Source organism: Crinia signifera, chromosome 4 (assembly GCF_055691185.1).
Source record: "Crinia signifera chromosome 4, ASM5569118v1, whole genome shotgun sequence".
Lineage (NCBI taxonomy): Eukaryota > Metazoa > Chordata > Amphibia > Anura > Myobatrachidae > Crinia > Crinia signifera.
The window spans coordinates 80,290,671-80,302,790 of record NC_139220.1 but is presented as its reverse complement, the minus strand read 5'-3'; the positions used below and the strand labels follow the sequence as shown (position 1 = coordinate 80,302,790).

Sequence of the window (12,120 nt, the reverse complement as noted above, 5' to 3'; positions counted from 1 at the left end):
TAGCTGATGAGCTAAACAACGTTTACTGCAGATTTGAGAAGGAAGCCCCTCTGCATCAGCCCTACTCCCGATCTGGGAAAGCCAGAACCACCACACTCCCACTCAAGTCGCCACTCCCAGGTTCTACAGGTTGACCAAGGTGAGGAAGAAGTTATGTTCCAAAGGGTCAAACACAGGAAAGCTGTAGGCCCGGAAAGAGTGTCCCCATCTAACTTAAAAACACCTCACTGGAGACGTGCAAGGTTCCCTCCTGCTTCAAATGCTCAACAATTGTCTCGGTTCGCAAGAACTCTAGCACAAAATACCTGAATGATTACAGGCACAAATATCAGTGATCACAAAAGCGTTTGAGAGACTGGTGCTGAACCACCTGAGGGAAGCGACTAACACTCATCTGGGCCCCTTACAGTTCACCCACCAAGCAAACAAAAGTGTCCAGGGTGCAGTCAACCTAGGGCTGCACCACATCCTGCAGCACCTGAACTGTCAAGAAACTTATGTGAGGGTCCTATTTGTTGACTTCAGATCAGCATTGAACACAAATCATCCTCCTTGTAAATTCTAGGGTCAAAAATCTTTAGAGATCTCAAATGGGGACCCAACATCAGTGCTGTTGTCAAGAAGGCTCAGCAGCGGATGTTCTTCCCGAGGCAACTCAGAAAATTGAACATCCCCCAGGAGCTGCTAATTATCTTCTACACCGCCATTGAAGAGTCAGTCATAAGCTCCTCAATCAAGTCTGCAAAGGGTAGTGAAGTAATCGGAAAAGATAGTTGAGGCTGATCTCCCACCTGTCCAGGAACTATACCTGTCCAGAGTCCAGAAGCATGCTGGGAAAATTGTGACAGATGAGCAGCACCCTGGCCATAACCTGTGTCAAGTGCTTCCATAAGGAAGATGCTACAGATCCATCCAAGCAAAGTCAACTAGAACCACTTAAAGCTTCATCCCAATAGCTATCCGTCAACTGAACAATGTCTAATGCATAAAAACATTTATAGATAGATGAAGTCCCCACTTTGATCCTGCACGTGTAATGCGTCTTCTGTATTTTCCCCTACATATTCTTGCTTGACGATGCAATGTTACCTCAAAAAATCCTAGCATACGTGAGTATATCCGGCCAATACATGGATTCTGATTTTCTAAGCAACATTCCCCAGGTACATTTAGCATAATACCTCAATGCAGATGGCTTTGGATAACATTTTCAATATGACATGTGACCATTGATGCTCACAGGTAAATTTGAAGCTCATCTGCTTAATTGCAAGTGGGATTCTGCTAAACTCTTCTGCTTGTTTTTGAATAACAACTTGCGGGGACAGGCTCTCACACTACAACATAGCAGCTCATATCTGCCTTTTATTATTATTATGTAAGATATAAAAATAGCCTTGTATGGATTTATACAATTTCTAATAACTTTATTCAACTATTGTGGATAACTAACAACAAAATAAATATGTAGGGTCCTATTTTAGTTGCAGTGTTTGTCAGTTTTTCACATATCTTAGATAACCACCATTTGAATCATTTACACAGTTTGCATCTTTTTTGACCAGTACCAAAAAGCCATTGGATTATTACATAGTCATAATTGATCAGCAACTTGTATATTTGTTATTATCTGGAAGGGCTCAGCCTGAAACTGCCTTTGAACAATTACTTTACACAAATCACATTATATGTATATGTATGTTCTACGCTCCTCAGCCCCTTCCATCTATGGAGGTAAATTCACTTGAGCCCTTTACTTTTTTTGTGGAAAACATTGAGCTTTATCAAAAATTTTTATGGCAATTACTGGTCATTTTTGTGGCAAAAACATAAAGGTTCCGGATTAAGTTCCAGGATACATGTGTTTATGCTATTGCTGCCGCACTTATCGGGCAGGGGAAGTAAAATCACGATAATGCTGGCTATGAGGGCAAATTGAATTGTCCCTGGTGGTCCAATTAGCCACAGTGAATTTCCGTGGCTAAAGAAATTCTACCCTATGTGCATTACTTTGTATATTCTATTGTGCACATTTGGTTGATTTTTTTTAATTGAACCTTACATTTGTTTAATTTTAACAAGCTGGGATCCCAGTTCTTTTTCTTTTTGTCTCGCTGGTTTTAACAGTTTAGGGTCAGTTTCCAAAGAAATTTATTACCAATATTTTAACCATTTTAGATATGCAAAAACAAAACCAGGCACAACTACGGTGAAAGGCTTGTGCAATAAAAAATTATAGACCTTTCTCTTCAAACTCCTTCACAACCTGGATCATTAGGTTCTGGTAGTAGGACTCCCCTCTGTTGATGATGCGAATATCCAGACAGTCATAAATTTTCTGAAATTCTTGAAGTGTTTAAAAAGAAGAAAAAAATTAGCTGCCAGGTGTAATCTTAATTAACTGAAGCATATGTTCATCAGATTTTTTTTTGCATACATCTAAAAGTGCCTTGACCCTTTCTCCAAGGGACGTCTTGTATAGTTTATACAAGATCTGTTCAGACTAGATTTCACTGGAACAAAGTTCCTTATTTCATAGTGTACTCTTGTGAATTTTTTATTTTTTTAATTATTGCTTTGGATCTTTTACCCATCTAATGGATGTGTGTGAAGGACAAGTCTTTTTCTGTAAAAATGTAGCAATCTGTTCTGTGACTATTATGGATCTATGAATACAATACAATGAATACAATATAATAAAGTGTCAGAGAGGGGATACGGGCTCCAGGTCTACAAGCATAAGGGCGACGTGACTAAAGGGCAACGTGACTGAAGGGCGACAGGTCATAAGGTCAGCACACATTAGGTCGACATGGGGAAGGTCGACATGGGAAAGGTCGACAGTCAAAAGGTTGACATAGGGCTTTTCACTTTTTTGAGCCGACATGTGCCGACAGTTGGTATTTCATGCCCTACCATCCACTAGGGAGTGGTGGGAGAATATAATAGTGTGCCAAGCATAGCGAGGGGACGCGGTGCTACGTTTCAGTGTCCATGTCGACTGTGTCAAAATTCGGGAAAAAAAAAAGGTTAAAAACCCTGTCAACCTAATGACCTGTCCACCTTCAGTTATTTCAACCTGTGGTGTCGAGCTAATGGTTGTCGACCTAGTAGCCGTCTATCCAATGATCCATACCCTCAAAGAGTAACTAGGGCAAAATAAAGCAATTTGGGGACAATAAAATGGACTGACATACTGTAAGACAGTAACTTGATGTACAACATGAGAGGCCACAAGAATGGTACATTGAACATGTCTGCCTTTAAGTAAGGAATTCTGTTTCCTTTCCATAAGTAAATAATGCAATGTTTTAGGTGAGGCCATGGGGGTATTTTGTAAACTCTGCAGTATTAAAGTTCACCAAGAGGGAGAACACTTTAAAAAGTCTATATTACAGTAAATCTGAAATTCCTTCCTCTTTAGCTGATGGAAAATTACTTTTATTTTTGCTGATCAAATTTCACAAAACAGGAGAGCAATAAAAAGGACAAAGAAGCACAATGTCTTCCTATAATTAAAACATGAAATACAAGAGAAGAGAAAGGGACTGTTCACGGGAACGCACAAAAAATTATTAAAACTTAACTTTTAATGTTCAATATTTTAAGACTCCCTTATAATGTATCCTCTGGGAGGTAACAGTGCAATCCATGAGAATTAAAATCACATACATAGACATACATAATTACACAGAATGTGTATCATAGTGAAATTAAGAGAAGAAAAAAAAATGTGTGTAAAAATACAGATGTCACTCTAAAAAATGTCTTAATTTATTCAGCACAGATTCAGTAATGGAGTATTTAGTAGATCGGGGCTGTTTATCTAGCCTGGGTAATTAAATATGATAAAAGATTTCGATCCGGAATGCAAGGAACATCACCCTAAAGGGAATAACTTTGCTTCTAAATAAATATACAGGGAATTATGAATCATGCTTGAGACAGGGTTAGGGCTAAATACCTGTACAATACCCAGGACTTCCGGATTCGATTGGGGGAGATGGTGGTTGGCCGCCCCTGCCCAGCTGACATAACAAGTGACCGCCCACAAGATCGGAGGGGACAGGTCACGTGATATGAATGTGGCAGACGACGGGCGCTGAGTGATGACACAGCGCTACTGACACGCCACATAGCCCTCTGAGAAGGCGGGCGTAGGATGATTGACATATGATGCCAGAGTGGAGCAGCACAATGATAGGCTGAACAACTCATCCCAGGGCTGAAGGAGCCCCTCATAGGGTTGATTCACTGTCAATCAAAGGGCACTGATGCCCGACATCAGCAGAATGACATGTGACCGTAAAATGAGATTCTGATTGGTGACTGCACCAATAAATATATGCTAGTGAGGACACTCTGGTTGGCCTTGAAAAAGCTGCCTCACCATGAAACACGTGTCAGCTAGTGTCAACTGAAATGTCTATCAGCTAAATATTGATTGTGTGTCAGTATAGGAGGAAAATGAGAATATTATAAAATATCAGTTTAAAGTGAGCCATTGGGCTCTAAACAGTAGAGGGCAGAAAACACCAAGCAAGAAGGTTATACTGTGTGTAATATGAGATCCACAGGAGTTTAAGTATCCAGCAGGTGGCATTAAAGCCCCTTATTGCCTGATAAACATCTAATACTGTGACTTCTCCTATAATAATAATGGTTGGAGCGTCGAGTAGGTGGCAATAAAGCCCCTATATACTATATAGGGTGTGAGACACACATGAGTATAAATATCTAATAGGTGGCAGTTAAGCCCTATATTTGTGTGGTGAACATTTAATAGTGTGGTCTCTAACAATAATTAAATTGGACTAATCACAAATTAATGTAAGGTCCACAGGTGCTGGAGCATTCAGTAGGTGGCAAAAAAACAACTGTATTTTCCAGCAAATATTAAACACTGAGGTATCTCACGCAGTAGTAACCAGCCTGGATCTACTATATACCAGTAGAGCGCAATAAAGCCCCAAATATTGCTCTGAGGGTTATATAAGTAGAGGGCAGCAATTACCAGGGAACCAAAAATACCAAAGTATATGGTTACAGACCTACACCTAGTTACATGCCTAGTAGAAGGCAATACAATCTTGCACCCAGGCTAGATAAACAGCCCATATCTACTAAATACTCCATTACCGACACCAATCTGTGCTGAATAAATTAAGAAATTTTTCAGTGACATCTGTATTTTAACATACATTTTTTCTTCTCTTTATTTCACGATGATACACATTCTGTGTAATTATGTATGTCTATGTATGTGATTTTAATTGTCATGGATTTCACTGTTACCTCCCAGAGGATACATTATAAGGGAGTCTTAAAATATTAAACATGTTAAGACTGAATAATTTTTTGTGCGTTCCCGTGAAGAGTCCCTTTCTCTTCTCTTGTATTTCATTATAATCCCTGACTGTTGGGAACTGCAACCCCATAACTGATAAAAATTCATTCTGGGGATCTAAACCTTTCTCATGCATTTTAAAATATCAGTGTGCAGGTATATATCCAGCTCCCAAAAGGAGCAAATATCGCTCTATAATTAAAACATACAATATAAAGTAATTTTAGTCATGGAAAAGTAGAATGAGTTGTGTTTCAACTCATCTCTCTTCTTGGTCCAGGCAACTGAACAGGTTTAAAATGGATTATTTAAGGTCTGTTCTAAACAACATGAACAGAACAAATTCATATTGTTCATGTAAAACAAAAGTTGCATACTTATACATTCTGATCCCTTCATTAACTATAGATATTGCAGTCTGTACAGTTCACACTGCACTTAATGGCTCAGTAGCTGGGCACCTGGTATTTACATACAGTGCAAGACACTTCCCCACGAAGCTCAAGACTTAAATAAATCAGTAGGCATCCCAGCAAAGAGCATATGTCACAATAACAGTTTACTAAATTTAGTACCCTCCTGTCCCCAAAAAAAGAATAATCTTGCAGAGACTGTGCACCCTAAGGCAACCTATTTTCTTTCTCGTACCCCTTGATTAGCCTTTTCATTTATGAATACCCCCTTACGAGAAGGCCAGATTAAGGTATGTGGGATACCTGGACAACAAACTTCTTGGAGCCCAATCCATAAAATCACAGAGGGAGCACCGAGTCACGCACTAATAGATGCACTGCACAGCACTTGTCAAGTGCTGTGTGACAGTGAGCCGCTGTTACCTCCGCTGCAGGCGGAGTGTGGAGAGAGAGTTCGTGAGAGACAGCTCGGACTCCATACTCCCATGGCTCATGTGAGTGCTGCTGCTGTACCGGTGCCAGCTGCGCATGTGCAGTAGTGTAGTACGTGCCGGTTTTTACTTCTGCCCCTGTTTGTCCAGAACGTCAAGCTGCCGTAAAGGAAAAAAAAATAGCTGATTCTCACAAACGTATTATTTTATCCATCTACCACTACAACCAAAACCTACATGTGAAAGACTCAGTGTGCATTAGGTATAGGTTTGCACCTATAAGCATGTTGTTTAATCTGCCTAATAATACAGCAAGCATGTCACTGATAAATCTTGCATATATGCTACTAGGCCACTTTATGTAAGGTTACCATTTCGAGATACATCACAGATCAGGTTCCAAGCTTTGATGATATCTGGCCTTTTGCTTTGCAGTAGGACTACACATTGATAGGCCCTTTTTTTAAATTCCTCATCTTCATCAAATCTCATTTTGGATTCCTAGCAGCATAAATGTAACAGGTTTATGTGAGGTACATTTATAACACATGATGACAAAGATTGCATACATTCAAACAAGTTTAAAGCAAACTCACTAAAAGCATCTACAGTAGAGCTAAACTTATTTAAACATTTTGGGACAGAGGCTAGTGTGTATAACTGGGACACATTAACTATTATACAAAATACGAGAGTGCCCATCTCTTTTTGAGTATGTCCACTGAAGGTTTTGAGCAGCATGGTTGGTGTAATGGCCGGTATTATTGTCTCCCAGCACTAATGTTTCAGGTAAAATTCCCACTACAGGCCAAACTGAATGGAATTTTATACCCTCTCCATGCTTGTGTGGGTTTCCTGCCAACCCTTTAAGGTGAGTTTACACTGGCCGATACTGGCTGTTTAGTTGAACCGCCGATATATCAATGCACCATCGGTCAGTGTATACGAGCGATATATCTGTGAACTGCATCATTCCCAGATATATTGTGTTGGCTGTGCAACACACATGATACCGGATATATCTAAAGATATATCAGTGCATCGTGCTGTGTGTACGGGCGATCCCCGCCGGGAGCCGAAGGTGATGGATAGCTCAGTGGGAGGGAGCCCATTTGTGATATCAGTCCCGATGGATCGATGTCGGCGAGCATTGAATGATGTGTTCCCCCACAGCATGCTATTGGATGTTTATGTAAAACATCCATTCGCAGCCTGTGCGAGCGTACGTGGCATGCCAGGAGGGGGGTGGGCGACCTGGCATTTGCAGGGCAGCGTCTGGCGGACTCGCAAGGCTGCAAATTTGGCATAATAAGGTCCTTGGTTTAGTCTAGCAAAATCTTGCTTTCAAACCCAGTGTGATCTACCTTGGTACTACTCTCTCCTACATTTCAGCAATTCTATTGATCTGTCTCTCATTCAGCCACCACTTCTATTTAAAAAAATGTCACCCTGTTTACTTCATCTATTCTACACTATGGAGGTCATTCTAATTGACCTGCAAAGCTGCGAAATTCGCAGCTTTGTGGGTCATCTAAACGCCGCTTGCAGATTTTATCCGCACGCTTGTGAATGGATGTTTTGCATCCCACTCCCATGTTTCTGATGAGAAAGTCATGGCACTCATTCATCCCCCCCACTTGACCCTATCCCCTCCTTCCTCTTTCCCTTCCTCTCTCCCTGTTCCCATTTAGACCACCTCTTCAATCTATCCTCTCGTCAGGCACTGTCCCCTCTGCCTAAAAGCATGCTCTTGTCTCTCCTATCCTGTAGAAAACCTGCCCTTGTTCCTACTGTTAATCTCTCTCCAAATACTGACCCATTTATCCCTCTTTTTGCCTCCTAACTCCTATTGTCTATAACTGCCTTACTACCTTTCTTTCCTTCCACTGCCTGCTCGATCTACTCCAGTCTGGCTTCCATACTCTCCACTCCACTGAAACTACTCTCAATGATCTTCATGCTGACAAATCTAAAGGCCACTACTCTTATTATTTATGACATTTCTGCTGCTTTTGACACTGTGGACCAGCGTCTCCTTCTCCAAATCTTTCACTACCTTGGTCGGCTCTCTCCTGGCTATCTTACTACCTCTAGACCACTTTTTCTCCATCTCCTGTCATTACTCTACCTCCCCTGCACTTGCACTAAATGTATGTGCCCCCCCAAGGCTCTGTCCTTGGTCCTCTCCTTTTCTCTATACGTTCTCTCTAGGTGAGCTCATTCGCTTATCCGACTACCTCTATGCTGATGATACTCACATCTCCCTCACCTCTACGTACTTCTATTTCCAACTGCCTCTCCACTATGTCTTCTTGGATGTCCCAGCACTTTCTTAAACTTAACATGTCTAAGACTAAGCTGATCATCTTCCTACCCTACCGCATAATGTCGCATCCCACAAGTTCACTATCTATTGATGGAACAACTATCTCCTCTAGCCACAAAGTATGATGCCTTGGCGTTATTCTTGACTCCTCCGCTCTCTCCTTTAAACCACACACAAAACCTCTCGCAGTCCTGTTGTTTCCACTTCAAAAATATTTCCAGAATCATACCCTCTCTCACCCAGGATGCTACAAAGACCCTAATCCACTCACTAGTCATCTTCAGAATTAAAGCTCTCACAAGCAGGGCCCTCTCTCCTCATAAGCTTTTCTTAGAATATATCTCTGCCACCCTGATAACTGCATCAGTGTCCTGTCCCCTTCTGCAACGGCCTTTATTTGTCCTAATATGTAATACAATATTTTCTTGTTTTATGCTCATGTACGTATTGTCAGGCGCCACGGAACCCTTGTGGTGCCATATAAATTAACAATTATAAAACGTGACTGGCGAATAAAATAGAAAAGACCCCACTCACGGTATCACATACACAGGTGCATCTGATCACCCCATGATGGTCAAAGTTTACGCTTACCAGAATAGGTGAAACCACCTACAGATTAATTTTTACCCTAAATTCTGCTTTTGGTGAACACACTGCAGGTGTAATGCACAAGACGCTGAACAACTGTTGATACATACACTTCTATATCTCACCTTGTAAAATGACTGGAGGTCACCAATTGGTGGTGAGACAGACACATAATTAGGAAACTTATCCTGAAGGTGAGCAATCAGCATTCCAAACTGAGTACCCCAATCCCCTAAGTGATTAAGCCTGTACAAACAAGAAAAAGTTAAGATATGAGGGATTATGTGAAACAATATGTGCCTTTGTATATAATGCTTACCTGTTCATACACTATATCCTTTCATCATGCCTATAGCAATCATACAGTATATCATTAGTTATCTAAACTTTACTAACAGTCACAATAAATATGTCTTCCTTGTAAATAGGTCAGTGCTGAGAACTACTAACAAGTAATAACGGTAACCATTTTGGATTAAGCATATTAAGACACTTAGGGGGGTATTCAATCTTCGGGTCACGGCAGACGAGCTTGCTCGCCTGCCGTGACCCAGTCCCGTTCTCGGTCAGCTCGACCGAGAACATGCAGACGGGATTCAATGTCCCGCCTGCAGCGGGACGAGAAGGGGGCGTGGCCGCGAGTTGCGGCCGGGAAGTGACGAGATGCAGCCGGCAGCACGTCCCTTCCCGGCTGTTCTCGGCAGAACGAGCCAGACAGCTAGAGATGTCGGGCTCGTTCTGCAAGGAAACCCTGTTCAATGCTGTCGGGGAAGACAGCATTGAATAGGGCCCGTCGAGCATCTCCCCCACGGAAGATGCTCGACGGCGATTGAATATCCCCCTTAGCATCTGTGTGATATAAACTGGAGATATCTCCTCTATTTTCTATTCCATAGAATGGGGAGTGAAATTAACCACTTTTTCTTTTTGAATAGGCTTGAAAAAGACTAATTAACAACATCAGTTCCTTCTGACTACAAGCAGTCATGCTCTGGAGTTACTGGATCTCTCTTTCAGATGGAGTGGATGACATCTGCTGCCAATGTTTCTTGGTCTCCATGGCCTGTTCTACCTGTCTGTCTCCATACAAGCTTGAATTGCCGACTGCAGTCCGGCATTGGTGCCACCACGATGAAATGTACCAGCTGACAGTTTTACTAAGAGTATCTGGGCTATGAACATGACTATGAGCCAATCAGAGTTTTCAGTGTACGGATTCACTGTCAGTGCAATTATGCTCTAGTAGCCTCCTTCCTACTTCTATGCTCCCAGCTGCTCTGGTTATTGGTTGCCGTTTCAACACTGCTTCCAGCCCGGCTCAAATACCAGTTTTTTTTTATTTACTGTATATATTTGATTAAAACAAATCAAAAGTCACTTCCACATTAGTTTAGGATTAGATGCAGTGTACAGTTGTGGTCTGTGAAAAATGGGGTATATGAGAACAGAGAGGGATAGTAGAGTCCCTGCCATGATTGTTAGACCAAAATATTTCATTGACTAAAATATTCTAACATCAATTATACAAAAGAGTTATGTGCTCTTGATTCTAGACTCATTAGTTTGTGCATGCAACAAAGCTTTCTAACACAGAACACTTTAATTGACTGACAAAACGTGCGCTCTGTGGTTTCAGATACTATGTTTAGGATGTATTTTCCATACTTATTCTATTGATGTTGCATATTCCTTTCTCAATTAATCCAATGTCTAAGCAACAAGATATTTGCCTCAGTTTCACCATGCTATTTTTATTATACACCCATATTGTGTATGTCACGGTTTAAACTCAATGTGCTAGATACTAATTTCAAGCCCTGAAAAGCGGGGCAAAATGCACATGAAAGAGCTTTATTTTGTCTATTTCAAAACATTTTTGGTTTCTACTGAATACACGTAAAGATAGATTTTCATTTTTAATATAACAATGCCTTGTTGTGGATTGTTGCAGCAAGGCTTAGGATAATGTTTTATACAAGTAACGTACCTTAGTACATCATGCCCAAGATACTCAAATAATCGACATATGCTGTCCCCTATTATGGTGGACCGCAGATGACCCACATGCATTTCTTTTGCAATGTTCGGAGAAGAAAAATCAACCACAACCTGAAATATGAGTTATATATAAGTCTTTGTATGCAATTACTGATACAGTATAATAGCTGGTAACAACTTTCAATAGATTTAAAATACAAAAAGTACAGAAATTAAATAAAACCTCCATTCCAATAGCAGATGAAAATGTTTTATTGTATTTGGTAAATTAAGTGATTAGAAGCAGTAAGGGAACTGTAATACAATTAAAAAATATAACATCCAATGTTTTAGTGAATATGTAGGATGAGATTCAGTGCGGCACAGGTTGCTGCCTGTTCTAAGTTAACAGGTTGTCCGGAGGCCCGGACCCTTTTCTATAATAATAGGGGAAGGGCTCCTCCTGAGGGATGTCTAAAATTTAAGGAAAAAGTAAATAAAACCTATTATTAGGTGGCCCATGCCAAAATTCAGATCCCTTTGTCTCCACTTCATACTTAACCAAAATCGATAAATGAGGTACCATTTTAAAGATTAAATTCTCTGGTTCTGACAAATTGTTGTTTTACAATTGCACTTTGTATTGTTTGTTTAAAAATTTAAGTTCAAAATTGACTTTTGGTCATAGAGCTCTTTCCCTGGTTGCATCAATACGGATCAGTTTTGCGCGGCTACTTAAAATGGCTACAAAAGAACCGGTTCTTCTTTCATCCTACTACAAACCACCAACCTTACTATAAAATTATTCGTATTTTGTTTGCATGCAAAATTTTCGCAAAGGCCACCTAGTACAATTGGTACTTGAGTATTATCATGGTGCCCATTAAGTAGTTTGCGTACTGTCCTATTCAGCGTAGTGTCCCTTCAGCGCGGCGGCAGTTCACAGCGCACGTTAAGTAGTTTACGTAGTCAGTCAGAACGCTTATGCAGGCAGCGTAGTCAGTCAGAGGTGAAGTGACTGCGACTGCAGCTGTA

The 12,120-nt window shown here is 40.8% G+C and overlaps 1 protein-coding gene across 3 annotated transcripts in view; it reads right to left on the bottom strand.

The window, feature by feature from the left end:
• RARS1 (arginyl-tRNA synthetase 1) overlaps positions 1 to 12,120 on the bottom strand; it is a 52,134-nt gene that overhangs the window by 21,023 nt on the left and 18,991 nt on the right. For all 3 annotated transcript variants that reach the window (XM_083181884.1, XM_083181883.1, XM_083181885.1), the window contains 4 exons: positions 11,096 to 11,217; positions 9,234 to 9,354; positions 6,563 to 6,692; positions 2,242 to 2,346 (listed from right to left, as the gene is read on the bottom strand). In XM_083181884.1, the coding sequence (XP_083038010.1) occupies positions 2,242 to 2,346; positions 6,563 to 6,692; positions 9,234 to 9,354; positions 11,096 to 11,217 (478 nt within the window). The remainder of the gene's footprint in view (positions 1 to 2,241; positions 2,347 to 6,562; positions 6,693 to 9,233; positions 9,355 to 11,095; positions 11,218 to 12,120) is intronic.